Source organism: Formica exsecta, unplaced genomic scaffold, assembly GCF_003651465.1.
Source record: "Formica exsecta isolate Colony F162 unplaced genomic scaffold, ASM365146v1 scaffold71, whole genome shotgun sequence".
NCBI classification, from domain to species: Eukaryota; Metazoa; Arthropoda; class Insecta; order Hymenoptera; family Formicidae; genus Formica; species Formica exsecta.
In genome coordinates, this window is record NW_021853477.1 from 351,207 (window position 1) to 367,865 (window position 16,659).

General features: G+C 33.6%; 1 protein-coding gene across 4 annotated transcripts in view; it reads right to left on the reverse strand.

The window, feature by feature from the left end:
- Positions 1–16,659, reverse strand: part of LOC115243267 (collagen alpha-1(XVIII) chain) — a 334,384-nt gene that overhangs the window by 121,486 nt on the left and 196,239 nt on the right. Inside the window, exon 2 of one of the 4 annotated variants that reach the window (XM_029820097.1) lies at positions 6,006–7,012. The exons of 2 other annotated variants lie outside the window; for them this stretch is intronic. In XM_029820097.1, coding sequence (XP_029675957.1) covers positions 6,006–6,203 — 198 coding nt within the window. In that variant the 5' untranslated portion in view covers positions 6,204–7,012. Of the gene's footprint in view, positions 1–6,005; positions 7,088–16,659 lie in introns of all 4 variants that reach the window. One more of the 4 variants, XM_029820096.1, reaches the window with a different exon arrangement.

The window sequence follows — 16,659 nt, forward strand, 5'->3', positions numbered from 1 at the left end:
GTTATGAACATACGTCGATATATATCGTAACATTTATTATGTCTTGTCTGTTACTTTGAGCAAGAAATAGTCGCCGTAAAATATTGTAAAAAGACTGCTACGTTAAATATAAAACTGAGTAAGCTCGTAATTTTTTAATTTTTGACATTAAATAACGAAACTATGGATTATTATTAAAACGCGAGCTGATTATAAAGCGCAGATTCTTTTTTAAATTACGTAATTATTTATATACCTATAAATCCAAAATACAATGGAAATATTAAAGTGTCTTATTGTAAGATCATTTGAAATTTGTTGCTATATTCAAATCGGGATTCTGAGAAATTCTGTATAAAGATTGCGTATCATTATCTAAAGCAATTTAAATTATCTGCGGTCTGGCATAAAAACTTCTAGAGCCAATTTCTTGGATCTCTTACATCTGAGCACTTTGAAAATAACCAGTCACCGTACAATCACATGTCTGCTGTCAATCTAATTGAAACTTCCAACATTCGTTTCCGCTCGCATTCTCTGTACTTTAATTTTCTGTTGCATTTTTGTCTTTCAAAATATTTCGTGTAGTTTTTACTCTCATTTACAATATAAATTTCCTGCAGATGTTTTATTTCTGGAAATAGTCTTTCAATGCAGATACGCATATATTTAAACATCGAACATTCATCTTCGGCAATAGAGAGAATGTGCCAAAATTACCAAATGGACATATAATTTCTGTACATGATTATTAGCAAAAAAAAGCTGTCTTACTTTCAAGATATTAAAAAATGACAAAGTATAATAAATAAATACTTAATTAAATGTCTATAAAATATAACGTAATTGATTAATTGTAACTTGCCAATTTATTGTTATTATTTTTTTTGTAACACGATAAATCCTAATCATAAAATTATAAGAATATTTTACACAAAGTACATAATTAACATTTAACATTTTAACAGTAAAAAAGTTCAAATCATATATATAAACATATATATATAGGGGGACGTTGGGTAAAATCGGGTAGGCGGGTCAAACCGGGTATTCCTGTTTTTTCGTAATAAATGCTACTATCTATGGCTAACTTGTGTTATTAGTTGTAGATTGGCGCCCTCATTATTTTAAAACAAACTGTGCCCCCGTGCTCACAAAATTTTTTTTTAAATAGAAGTTCAAAGTTTTTAGCCCAAAAAAGATCGATATCGAGGTAAGAATCGAGTCGTCGTGCACTTTTTCTATGTAGAGCATCTGTTTCGGTAAGTGCAGCATTGCATTCTGTACATATGAAAGATATCATATTAGTTTTGATCGGCACTTTGTACGCCGAAATATATAACCACTGTATTTGTTACTTTCCTTGTGGTGGAGCAAAACCGGGTACTTACACATGTCATATAATGAAAAGAGGAAGAACTGTTATCCTGACTTTGTGTCTCTACAAAAAGCAGTTGAAAACGAAAACTAACGCTCAGAAAAAGAAATCACTAAAAAAAAGCTTTTTGAGATCCCTAAAGTTATAAAGTTAAATAAGAAAGTCCTTCAGCAATGTCGAACAAGAGGATATTTCTATTTGTGATTGTTGTCAATAGAATACATCTTTATATTGTATTTTGATTAAAATAAATCTAGATTTTGTAATTACATGATGTTTTGCATATTTTCAAATGAGTACCCGGTTTGACCCTACCAGTAGGACAAAACCGGGTACTTTGACTTCTCTACAAAATCTTGTTATTCTTGGTAACCAAAAATTTTTTTTTCAGCAACTATCCTTATTTTCTCATAATTTAATTTTCTCATAATTTCACTAAAGACTACTAACAGTCAGCAAATTTTTTTTTACTCTCAGATTTTTTGTAGAAAAACAAATCCAAAAAAGTACCCGGTTTTACCCTACTTTCCCCTATTTTTATAATATTTTTTAATATATATCACATCTCCCTATAAAAATTATAGAATGGAAAACATATCCGAAATCTGATATGCTTCTTTAATGATAATATTGACGTCGTTCTAGAATAGAAATAACGTTTCATCAAATTTTTATGTTTGTCACATTAAGATTCGATAACCGGAAATAGGATTGTAAAAATAATCTTTTCAAAAGAAGAATGATCTGGTTATATTCGATATTATCTGCAAATAAATTGCGTCAGATAAGTATATATTTTCTTTTACCTCTCACCTAACGTGCGAGAAATGTTGACAATTTTTTGACAGTTAAGATGATATGAAACGTATATTTGTAAAACGTTTGACAGTTTGTTTTCATATCTTAAGTCATTGTTTCATATTTGCAAAATTTCATTCAAACGGAGTCGATGATTGTGTTAAGCTTTTATTATAAAATCCACAACGCGTTTGATTATCGTTGATTAATGATAAGTAAATACGGGACGCACGTTTCCAATTTTAATTGTCGCATTGGGATTGCCGAGTCGCTGAATAGCCTGCTGACTCAAAAACCTCGGAACATTGATAATTGCGGGAAGAGCAGTCGCGAATGCACAGTGGAGCAGGAATTTTTAATTAGCAATCACCAACGACTGACATGACTTTTTAATCGGCGACGACGGTTCCACGAGATAATTACCGCCGCTGGCCACATTCTCGAATTTTGACAACTCTTTATAAATGAAGCATTTTCATCGCAAGCGTTGACCGTTGCGAATCGCGACATTATATATATTCGATCGACTCGCGCAAACTATTGGATGATTGCATAAGTTCGTGCCCGATTTTCATAGATGGCATTAAGTTACTGCATGGCGGAGTTCTATTGTTTTCGTGTGGTAATTGTTGCTTACACCGAATAGATGACGTTGTCTTATGTCAATTTAGCGTCAGACATTGTTCAGATAAGTCCATTTGTGCATAAGAGAAATCATTAAAAATGGAGAACGAAAAGGTGCATTTGCGGCATGTAATGTTATATGAATTTCGGAAAGGCGTGAGTGTTGGGATTGCACAAAAAAATATTCAAACCGTTTATTTGGACCGCGCTCCTGCTCTCCGAACAGTCAAAAAGTGGTTTGGCAGATTTCGAAATGGTGATTTCAACATGGAGGATCAACCCCGCTCTGGACGGCCTTCTGGCATTGATGATGACATTGTGCATGCCTTAGTGGAAAGAAACCCAAGGATTACAACTGAGGATATTGCTGAGAGGCTGAACATCGATAATTCAACCGCTTTTCGTCATTTAAAAAAGCTTGGATACGTTTCCAAGCTTGATACATGGGTGCCGCATCTCCTGACTGAAAGGAATAAGCTAAACCGTATGACTGTGGCTCTTTCTCTTCTCGAGTGTAACAAAAAAGAGCCTTTTTTAGATCGAATGGTAACAGGCGATGAAAAGTGGATTCTCTACAAAAACGTACAGCGAAAGAGGACATGGAAAACAGCAGCTGAAGGAGCAGAACCCGTAGCAAAGGCTGGCTTGCATCCGATGAAGGTGTTGCTGTGTGTTTGGTGGGATCGCAAGGGAATTATTTACTTTGAGCTGCTCCGACGCGGCGAAACAATCACGGCGGACAAGTACTGTGAGCAACTAACTAGACTCGCTGCAGCTATTCGAGAAAAACGTCCGATTTTGGCCAATCGAAAAGGCGTCATCTTCCACCACGACAATGCTAGGCCACACGTCGCTCAACAGACGCTGTGAAAACTGCAGGAGTTGCAATGGGAAATTCTGCAGAGCAACCGATATTCTCCAGATATTGCGCCTTCAGATTTTTATCTGTTCCGGTCTTTGCAGAATAGTTTAAATGGCAAGAATCTCAATTCCGAGGAAGCTGTCGAAAACCACCTTACAAACTTTTTTCAAGAAAAAACAAGTTCTTTCTTCAAAAATGGAATCGACAAGCTTATAGATCGTTGGAAAACCATTGTAGAAAAGAATGGAGACTATATAATTGATTAATAAAAGTGTTATCTCTAAAATATAATCTATTGAAGTTTATATTTAAATCGGGCACGAACTTATGCAATCACCTGATATAAAGCACGTCTTTGTCAAGTAAATAGGACTTTTCCGGTATGAGGTAGCTGCGATACCGGTGCGGTTTACATCATGTAATATTAATACATATGCATGCATGAATTCAACACGAAGCAGCGCGCGCGTGCGCGTGCGGAACAAGGATGCAAATATGTATCTGTGTATTCGTGCAAATCAATGTATAATTATTATTCATGGCCGATGTACTGCCAGCTAAATATGTAAATTATAAGACCTACTTAAAAGTTTTCCGTCACGACGCGTTATTTCGCCGATAAACGGATTAAACATTCGTCGTTTCCAATGGAATATTCGCCCTACCTGCACAACGACGCTTGTTTTCGCGATCTCGCGCGCGTATCTTTCTCTCTCTCTCTTTTCGATAAACAACGGCGAACTGCAAATATGTTCATTCGAGCCCGATGCCTTCCCCGATGCAGTCGGGTAAATTTATTCCCGGCGCGGCATAGTCGATAACGGCGACGTTAATTTCGTTTATTTACAGGCGTTGCGCTTCTCGAGCCACGATGATTCAGGAACCTCGGAGCAATTCGCGGTTCACGTCGAATAATATTAATATGCATGAGAAGATGAGTGTAAAGGCATCCTCACGCGTGGCGGAGGACATGGAGCATTCCCGCGATCGTGTATATACGCGCGAGTATGTTGGACGATAATACCCGCGCACAGCCCCGGCAATGTCGAAAATTGCATCTCGGAATAGGTGCATCCAATCAAGCGGGATGCGAGTACGTTAACTTAATTATAGCAAATAGTCGGGAAAAGGAGGGGAAGGGGAGGGGAGGCTGAATTTCAGAAACGTGTGCGATATTATTTTATCCGGTGGTGGGATAAATCTTTGATGCGTGTATCTCGAGAAACGCATAAATTAGTCGCAGACTTCCGCCAGAATTTAGAATCAATCCCTTTCTGTGAAAATTGAATGACTTTTATACAGAGTCACCTAAACGAAAATTTAATTAAAATGCTATTTCTTTCTTTTTCCGCAATTTCTAAAATTTTAGCGTTAAATGTTAACGGAATCTTAAATTGAGAATCTGAATTGTAACATCTTAAAATTAACTGTTAAACAAGATTATATTATCAATTTGTACATACACAAGACGTGATTATTCTCCACAATTTTTCTTATTTGATATGTAATACTTATATCAAATAATAGTAATTTAAGAATATGAGAAAATCTCTCGGCAATTTTATGAGAAAAAATTATTTATTATTATTTCAAGTCTTTGATTTTACATCAAAGACATTCAATTTTCGCCAAGAGTTGACTGAAAATTCTTACGAAGGCAAAATCAATGTACCAACCATCTTACATAAAAGGAAAGCGCGCCACAATCTCAGAATTGAATTTCTAAAGCTTTTTCGAAGAAAAACTATAATGACAGTATTTTTTGTAGCATTTATGTATTAATAATCATATCTATATACAATTGTTCAGTACATGTATATATTCATAATTATAATAAAAATGTAAAATATATATGTCAAATATTTATTGTGCGAATGACTATTTAATTACTTTAGATTTTAGATTATCGGAAAAATAATGGATATATAACACACTTGATTTTTCTGTGATTCTATTCAAAGAACGAAGAATTTTTAAACGTATGTAACTCAATGTAATTATAAAAGTGACGCCTGATTCATTTTATATAAAAGCCGTCCATTTTATAGTAGACGTTTTTCTATTATCATTTATTAATTATCTATGAGATAATTGCTAATTCATATTTGTAAATGTGAAAAAATCCATTAACCTTAATTATTCCATTGCAAAAGCGTTTTAATAAAAGATTTCAATCATATTCTCGCGAAATAAAGAATATAGATTGCATAAAAATTATAGACTACTGAATTCGCGTGCATTATTTCCGAGAGACCGAGACACCGATCGACCGATATAAAAAAATTGAATAAAGAATAAATCACAAATTCTGTCGTTCTTACACGATCGTGTCTCACAATTATGGCCAATCTACTCTTTACTCACGTGTTGCATGGCGGCATACCCGGTGATCTGCTGGAGCTTACTGCTGACCATTTTCGTTCCCGTACTGCCGCTAGTCTTCTCGCTTTTTCCGCTCCAGATACCGATCACGCCCGTTATAATGAGAGCCACTAGTGTGATGATGCCAATCAGTAGGGACAGTGTGACGATTTTACTGCGGGGCGATATTACCATCGCCATCTTTCTCCTTTTTTTTTTTTCAGCGTCCGCTGCGATCACTCGCGCGTTCCGTGAACGAAGTTCGAAATAGAAATTTACACTCAACAGACAACGCTATCCATCCTCGGTAGGATGGATGGAAAAAACATGGATATATGTATCTATGTATATATATATATATATCTATGTATATATGAATAGCTTTTTCTTCTCCTCGGTGATGTGAAACGATGCGAGCGGTGAGGATCGAGGGATTAAATATATATATAATTTCTCCTCGACGCGATCCTCCGCGATCATTATAACTTTATTACTTCCTCGCACTCGAATATCGACGACGACGGCGACGGCGGCGACATGTCGGACGAATCCTCGTGTGTCATTCTTGAAGCCGCGTGGATGCGCTCGTCTTCTCGAAGCGAAAGATTAATTAAGAGACCGCTGGACGCGACAATGGGATATGACGTGTCCCGGCATCATTTTCCCGCTTATGCGCATCCGGACGACTCGACGGACTTGCCGACGATGTCTGCGCGAATGTCTCGAGAGATCGCTACGTTCCGGGGCAGCGATTTCCGGATTGAGAAGAAGGATCCCAAGCGTCTCTCACGTACTCGAGTCGGATGAGCTCGTCGACGTTTTCAGTTCCACGGACGATTTTAAGAACGCGCCCTCGTCGTCCCTCGAGGATTCTCTCGGGCGAGTCCCTTCGGCGATGATCCTTTCAGATGCCAGATCCGATGGATGCACCCGCATGGATCAACAAGTTCAACGCGGATGCGCACACGCTTACGCTAGCTCGCAGTAACAACGACTCGCGATAAATTTGTCTGAATAATCAACAATGAAGTTCTCCGGGAGATGTTTCAGTCCCGGAGGTATATAACCCCGGCGACGATATTTCTCTGCAGGGATGCATATAATGAGGGCATGAGGCGGAACGGAGCGGGGTCGAAGACGCAACTTCTTGTTTCTCGAGTTTCTTAGATTTTCTTTCAATCCACCCCGTGCCCTCGTTCTCTACATCTCTTTCTTTCGTTTCATCCCCTCTCCCTCTCTCTCTCTCTCTCTCTCTTTCGCCCCTTTTCTCTTCCTTCGTTCTATCTTTTGCTTTCCGTATTCGCTTCGCGCTTGGAAGACGAACTTTGAAGGCCTTTAAATGTCGAGGGAACTTATCGCGGTTTACATCGCGGAAATAATGACTCTACGGCATCTATATTACAACGATCGCACGGCAATGCTGCATATTAAATATGTTGGTTTCCGTCATTATCAACGCTATTATCTCGAGACAGGTGAAATTTCTGATAAATATGGAAGATGCTATCTATATATGGATAACGCTTTGATTATTTAAACTATTACGACGTAAGTAAAGAAATATCAGCAGCGTTTAATCTTATATTATTCATTTCTTGATACAATACAAAAAATATATAGGGTGATTCTAAATAAGTGCGAAAAATTTTAGGAGATGATTCTTTGTCGAAAATTAAGGGGGGTCTTTCATACACACAGAAAAATACATACTATATACAAGTAAATATTACTTGTTTCAAGTATTTCATAAGTTTATATATCCGCAAATGGAAGATGAAAATTAGGTTTTTATTTTTTTTTTTTCAAATTTTAGACAAGTTAGAAAAACGAAATTTGGATTTGAACTTTCCATTAGTAAAAAGGATACTTATTAATATTTTTTTAATCCTCCCGTATCGTTATAAGGGGATGAAACTAACAAGTCCTATTCAATTTTTTATTAGAACATTTTAACGGGCCGGAATGTGATCATCTAAAAATATGCGTTAGCTTGATTCCTTTAGAAACTTTTTTACTTTTTTTATTTTTTTCATAAAATCAGTAGTTTTCAAGAAAAAACATTATAAAATACATTATCGTGCACAGCACAATGCTAAATGGCATAGGTTTCGAGTTACGAGAAATTGAATTTTAAAATAGAAAAAGCAAACAAAACAAAATTATAGTAAATATAGGAAAAAATGGAACAGAAAAAAAATACAAAATTATAATACACCTCCCTTTTTGTAACATTATATGTTTATATGAAAAACCTCCCTTAATTTTCGACAAAAAATTATCTCCTAAAATTTGTCGCACTTATTTAGAATCATCCTGTATAAAGCATTCTAAAATTTTATCAATTTTCTTCCCTCTCCTCCCCTGCATCCCCTTCTTCCTTTCCGTGGCAAACTTTATTTAGAGAAAAACAGATAAAATACATTAATCGTAACTCGTTGTTTCGGAAATGTCTCATTTTCGCCTGCGGTCGAATTGACATCCACATAAATTAGCGCAACGTAGGAGCATCGAGTAGAATGTCGAGGTCTTAAACACAAATTTCAATTTCACCGAGTTGTCGTGGCACGCGACAAAGTTATTTCCATTCCATCCACTCTATCCCTCCTCGGTAACGCTATTTTCATTTTATAGAAGCGACGCAGTGTCGTCTGTCTACATTGTCGGTTTGTGCAACACCGGTAATAGCAGACGCGAATGCAAGCACAGCCTATTTGATCGAGAGGAGTGCTAATGAAAACGAAGAAACGAAGTCATCGACTTGAGTCCATTAATAAAATTATTGGGATTTGCGCGTAGGCAGTTCTTTTTTTTTTATCGTTACGAAAGTATTTAAATTGCACTCATAATAATTTAATAATATGAATATTTTTTTTTAGGAGTGCGGTACTAACAAAAGAATTTTTCTTTAAAAAAAAAAGAGAAAGAGAGAGAATATATAGGTAATCCTAAATTATAATTTTTAAAATAATTTATATTTTATGAAAAAGAAGAATGAAATTTTTTGGTTAATGGTACTTTCTGAGAAAAGTAGATTTTATCAGAAAATAATAATGTAGTTATGAATTACAATGGTAATCATTATTATTTTTTTCTACAAGACTATAATGTTAATTAGCGGAATAAATGAGATGGTACTCACATTTGTAGATGTATATCAAATTAATTAGCTTTTTAATATGAATAAATACAATGATTTATTTAAAGTTCTCTAGCCTCAATATAATTATTAAGCATAACATAATATCACGACGTAATCGAATTAATTAACGGAGTCGATAATGAATAAAATTATTTTTTTGAAAATTTTATATCCTGATAATAAATTGTTTAATTACTAAATAATTTAATAATTTTTGATGAATAACATTTTCCTCGTGAAAAAAATCATGAATTTTATATTATCATCGAAGAATTTTAAGAGTTGTTGCTATTTCTCTTGTGAGAAAATCCTTTTGAGATTGCAGCATAATAGAACGTCTTCGAGGAATACCGTGAGCACATAATTTTGTGCAGGCGAGGAAAAACCGTGAATTATTTAATACGCTCGTCTGAATAACACTTTTTTATACTTTATCTCTAGGGAATTGAAAATCTCACGTTGGATAGTCTGTGCCATTTAAGGCTCAAAAGTATCATGTGCTAATTTGTCGAATAAAATCCGCTCAAAAGATATAATTATCACGTAGTAATATAGGATATGGAGACCGGATCCATACTGACGTGCTGTTACGAAAAAATAATTACAACGAATAAGAGACAGAGTGCATTAACGTTGTGTCATACCGCGGGCGATGCGTTAGAAAATTCATTCAGATTGCGCATGTGCATCCCGACTATTTCACGTGGTATTTCCGTGCGCATAAAATCATTAGCAACCGGTGAATTTTTAAAGTCGCTTTTCCGCGTAGCGCTTTTTGAGAAATTCGTATTTCAAGTGTACTCTCTACATAAGGGAAAATAATTAAAAAGGGGTACGATAACATTATATGTACGTACTACGTACGTATATTTTTGTTCGTCGGATATAATGTCAGAGGTAAAATAGAACTATTTTTGTAAAGATTTAAACAATCTCTACACATATCTCTAGCATATTTTTAAAAACCACCATGGCGGAAATGTACCCGAGGGGCGTTTTCATTCACGGGAAGGGATCGTAAAATGATTCTGGGAACAAAGCTTGAAAGATGGAATATCTAATCAGTTCGAAGAAGAAGTATATAAACGGAGAGCCAGTACTTCATTTAGAATATGACGCTTACGATCTACACGATTCTTGAAATGTTCTTTTCGCGGTGTAGACTTTGCCAGTTTCCATCCCCGCCGTTTTTTATCATCCCGCAAACGTAATTCGAGAAATTTCTTTGCGCTTACTCTTTTTACAGTTTGCTTGGCGTTTGCAAGAGAATTCATGTCTCTATCTTCTTTATTTCCTCAAGAAAAATTTCAAGAGAGCTAAAGAGATCTTTTGATTATGTGATTTCGCGAGTTCTATAATGCATTTGCGCTCGTATCTAAATACTCGTTGATTTATTCTCGCAGAAATATTCGTTACTTGCGCGATTTTACGTCACATTAATTGTACGTTATCCATAAAAAATGTATCTTTAAACAATTTTATGTTTCTTACGACAATGATTTTTTCTATATTCTGATTTTCTCTTTTCGCATATAATATAATATTGACTAGTTCGAACCTAAAGTATCAATTGTTTAAAAAAAAGCGAAATAAAGTGAGATGACTTATCCAGATCGCCGGCTAGATAGATAGTCTTTTCGATTGAAAAAGTTGGAAGGTTGTGTATGTAGGGACGGTCACTGTGTCAAGTGCCAAGAAAAATTACCTAGTTTTGCCGTACTCTCTTTCCTTTTCATGGCCTTCAACTTTCCGCCACAAATAGTTTTGTTATATCCATTTTGTGTTTGTCGCTTTTATTCTTCTTTTACAGCCGACTCTTATCACTTCATTGCACTATTTCTACTACGAAAAGAAAACATTGCCTTCTGGGAAACTCGGAAATTCAATTTTCTGTGCCGTTTACGATACTTGAAATGTTTCTCAAAGAGATGTTAGGTATTTTCCAAGATATGTGGGTGTTATAAATATTATTATATATATATTAATAAATTTTTAATCACACATTTTACATTTACAGAAAAATTTAGAGAAACGCGAAATATTGTTATTTCTTTAAGCATATCGTAATATATTAATTACAAAATTAAAATTTCCTAAATATAAATAATAAATATAAATAAAGAACTATAGTTGAAAAAATCGATTCTGAATCATAATTATTATTGATAGAAATATAGGTAATAATAAAATTAATTTAATTTAAAAAATGTGTGTGTTTTACTTCTCATTTGACGCTTATGTCGTCAAACTATATATATGATTCAAGAATATAGCTTTTTTCATCAAATTTATTCTTTAATTGAACTGCACGCGACAGTTTGACGCTCTATTATACTAAATAAAACAAAATTATTATATTAATAAGACTACACTAGCAATGAATGAGAGATTTTTCTATTATATTAATGTAATGAACATAAAAGCTGAAAGAAAAAAGTGAGAGAGAAGTTTAATGTGACATGAAATTTTGAAATTGTCAATGTAAGGAGGAAATCATATAAACAAAGAAATTTTAATAAAGATCGTATTATTCTCTGCACAAATCACTCATTTGCTTTTATATGACATGAGATTCCGTTTGTCCATTCTGTATCTGCAAGTTTGAAAAGAGACATTTCGTCCTAATGCCTTTTTCTACACGAAGGCACTAGTATTTTCCAGATTGCCGTAGTGTACTAAAAGACACGAAAAAGGAAAGTCTTTACACGCAATCGATATATATGTTTTGTCCCCGATATTGTGATACTCGCAATTCTGCATTTTTGCGGAAAAAAACGACGACTGCACTTTATTTCTCTTACCCTATACAAGCTTGTCGCAAAAAATTTCTCCGAATAATGTTTTGTCGCATTTGTTAGATTTGTTTAAAAAATGTTACACTTATGCACATAGTTTGTAAAAGAGTAGTTTCATTTCTTGACTTTTATTCGAGAAAATTATTTTTCAGATTCGAAAGAGGGAGAGAACGTGCATATTTTTTGTGCGTTCATCAGTTTTTCTCATCACTGTTGCATGTAATCTTAATTATTTTTTAATTACATTCTTTCATTACTCTGTTGCAATGTCGAATTATATTGTTACGGTGAATACATTTCAAATGCAAACTGGTCAAGGTTTTAACTATTAAAGATATATATAAATAATTTCGTTTATAAGAATATTTCATATTTAATAGTTAATATAAATATTTATATATATAACTTCAAAAGATTGATCAAAAATTCGTATTTGAAATATATAATACTAGCTGGCGTGTTTTTCCTCGCGCGCTTCGCGCACTCGGTATGTAGTTGCGGATTTGTATGGATGGGCAAATATGGGTCGATTACAATTCTGTAATAAATGAAACAAATATCATAAACTTACAAACTTTACAAATTCAAATGTAATTCTACCACAATATTTTGAACGAAATAATTGTAACGTGTAGTATATAGAGCGTGAACAACATATTTTTTTCCGACTTTACGCACGTTTTTCTTTACTGCTCGGCTCCTAGACGTTGCAGCGCGATGATATATAACCTAATATGTTTCTCAGGAAGATCTAAGTTATCCACCGGTGAAAGAATTTTTCAAATCGGTTCAGTAGTTTTTAAGATTATCCCGAACAATGGAATAAACAAACAATCTTTGCCTCTTTATAATATAGTGTAGATGTAGATGTAGATTTAAACTGTTTTTACGAATTTGTATATGTATATGCATATTGATAAATCAAATATCTTTTGTGTATTATTTCAAATATTATTTGTAACGATATAATAAAAAAATAAAAATAATGAGATAATAAAAAAAATAATTAAAAACATGATAAATCAAATACGCATTTCTTCCTATCATATTTTACATAGGTTATTTAATAAGCTATTTACAAGAACGATTAATATAATTTAATCATGAACAAGAATGGATTGAAGAGACATAAGAAAGAATAAATAAAAAATGATTAGAATTATATACCATTCCTGTAAATATAGTATTTACATATTGTGCTCTGCAAATATATAATGAAAGAAGTAATTATAATTAACTATTTGTGAAGTCTGTAAAAAAAATGAAAATTTAAAATAATTTTAATTTAAATTGAAATCAAGACTAAATATTTCAAATAGGGTTTTAATAGAATTTTGTCAAATAGAGTTCTAATTATTATATAAATAAATTTTGTCGTATTAAAAATTTTAAAAAATTCAATAGGAGAGATAAATTATGTAAATATTCTTACTTTCTATCTTAAATATACTATTTTTATACATTTCGTTAGTCTATTAAATTTTAATAAACATTGCAATAATTTATATATTATATATGTATGCTTTAATTAAAATTTATTTTTACCGGTTTAAGCATATATTAGAAAAAAAGGAAAGCATTATTAAGTATATGCGTGTGTGTATATGTATTATCGAAGTTTCAAAGTTTATTAAATAAAATGTTATAAAAGGGAGTATGGGCAAATGTTTCTATAGATGGCAGAGATAAAATATTTTTTCTTGCTCGCATTTCAACTAATATGCTTGTGTGTGTAAAATGATTTAAAATATACAGAAAACGAAGCTTATGAATAACAGACTATTTGACACTTGACGGCAGTGTAAATTAATAAAGAATCAGGATATGTACGCGAACTATGAGAATTGCCGAGCAATGAGATAAAATTGTAATGATATTATGTGTAAATAAATATTGGAGTCTTGTCAATCAATATGCGCGCGTTATTTCAGTTCTCCTATAAACATTTCGCAAGACATTAAAACATTTCGTGTGAATAACAGCACGACGATTTTATTTTAACTATATTATACGACGCGCAAGAATGCACTCTTACAAGATACGCGCGATAGTGGAGACGTCGGAGCGCGGACTTCACTTTTAATAAATTTATCTTGTGGACGTGCAAAGAGAAAAATACAGAGGAAGAAAGAGGTAAAGAGAGCGGGAGAGTAATTTTCACAGTGTGGTATGCGTCGGCATACCGGTTTCCCTATTTACTTGGAAGGGCGAATAGGCGCATGAAACTTGCGATGCGGATTCTCTCTCGTATTTACGCGAATCAAGGCACTATCACACCAATTCGGTCGTCTCGGCAGCCACCTCGCCGGCGCGCTAGTCCCATAAAGGGAGTTTTAACTTTCCCGCCGTTCTCTCTCATCGCTTTCGTACTCGTATTGGTGGCCAATCGTATGACCCTTACTTCGTAAGTGCACCCATGTGATATCACGGCCGTAACCGGATATTCGCACGTACCCTTATTCGGTATTCTCGAAAACTCGCCGTTTATACACCCTCTCGATGGCGACCAAGAGCAATTTAGAGCTTTTACAAGAGTTGTTTTTACGACCGAGCGAGTGGCATTATTGGAGAGTGTGTCGTTCGATTAACCGCCATTTATTATCACGCGAGCAAATTACATATATATTGAGGGTTGTTATCATACTTGATTTTCCGTTGTTACTGGCAATAACAAATGATAATATTTTGGCAATGGTACATTGTATGGTATATGAATGATAAACGTAAAATCATATCGCTCAAGAGCCATTGAACGACATCAAATTCGGAGTCGCATTAAATGCTTATGTCCTATAATCATAAATTTGAACAACAATTGGCTTCATTCATTTATTGAATGATCGAATTGGGCGATGAATCATTTGTAACGTATAATTACGAGATTAATAAAATATGCTCTAACTTTAGCGTATTCATATTGGAAATTAATATAATATTTAATTTTATTATCAAAGGAATATGAAACTTGTGTTTTATAGTAAAAGTGCTACCTGAAAAGGCATTTGGCCGGATGACGAAACGAAATAATTATATCGGTTAACGCCCGTTTTAATTAGAGCAGGGACAACGTTCGCAGAAGACGTCAGCAAATTCGCACAGTCTACAAGCGAGAACTTTTTTGAACACGCCTCCACGACCGTTTCTGCCGATTTTACGTTACGCCAAATAAAAATTTCCAGTCGAGGTAATGGTGTGTGCGGCTCATTCTTTCTCAATTAATTCTGAAAACTTATCTCGACCACGTTCCATCAGAGATTCGAGTAATTAAATCAGTATCGTCGCTAATTGCGTTTTGAGTATAAAAAGAAACCAATTATGTGGCCAAATGTAAAAATGATTAATTTAATATTATATTTGCACACGATTCTATATCATGATTATTTTAATTCTCAATTATTTTAAAGCACGATTCATATCATGATTATTTTAGCTCACGATATATGTATGTGCTTTTTAGATAATTTTTTTCGACACGGATGTATCTGATATTATAATATTTCATATGTATATTATAATTGCGTGAATTTTCTTTGACCTAATTTTCTGTGCTCCTGCACAAATGGATCTATAACATTTAAACGCAAATGTATCATATAAACTCTTTCAATAAACTAACTGACTCAAAGAAGTAATATTGAGCAGCCGTACTATCTGCTATTTCAGATACAAGATTGGTTAGTTAGGTGGTGAAATTAAATAGCAATCCGGATTTAACTTGAAACTTACGTAATTACGACGTCTCAATGTGCTTTTACATCAAAGGAGAAGCACGAGAAACTTTGATAAAAAATTAATTAAAAGAGAGCGCGAAGATATTGCGAATTACCGAAAGATCAAAAGCTCGATTTGCAGCTTCGATAGCGAACGTGATTTTATAATTTATTGAAAGTCGATATAATTACCTGCTAATAACGCTAACACACATTTAGTCATTATCACTACTGATGATCAAATTTATAATCTCAAGTAAACGGGATGAGCTGTTGGCCTGAATGCGAATAATATTGATGGCGTTTATGTAACATTTCAACAGTATCTAACCAACGAGCGAATAATATTCTCAGTGGTAAACCGATTATAAAAATTTATTTTAAATCATATATGCGCGCTCACACACACATATGTACACAGTGGATTTAATTTAATTATATCTTAATGATCCAAAATCACAATTGAATTATGAAATCACATTGCGCATTTATTTTTGTTACATATTCAGAGGCATATTTATTTCATGTAAAAAAGTATTTTACGTTTTTCTATTTCTAATTTCTCAGATAAAAAATATATTATTTCAATCTTTCTCGGAATAATTAATTTAAATCAGTTATCTTGATTTTTGCATTGATAACTTTTTAAATTATTAATAATTAAATTAATAATTAGAATTATTAATAATTATTAATAATAATTCTTTTAATTATTAAATATGTATATCCGTTGCGATATTTAATAAGTAAAATTTTATTGTACAAAAAATTGAACAAAGCAATAATATAAATATAACTTTGCTTAATCCATATTATGTAAAATAGATTTTGTAACCTCTTACACACACATATATGCACGCACACAAATTTTATAAATACTTTTAAATTTTGAATAATGAACGACAAACTAAGCGAGAGGGGGTAAATTCGGTTATCTTACATAAATATACCTATATATGTATATTCTACGTTAAGTTACTTCTACTAAAAAATCCGCTTCTCGCGGTGTACGA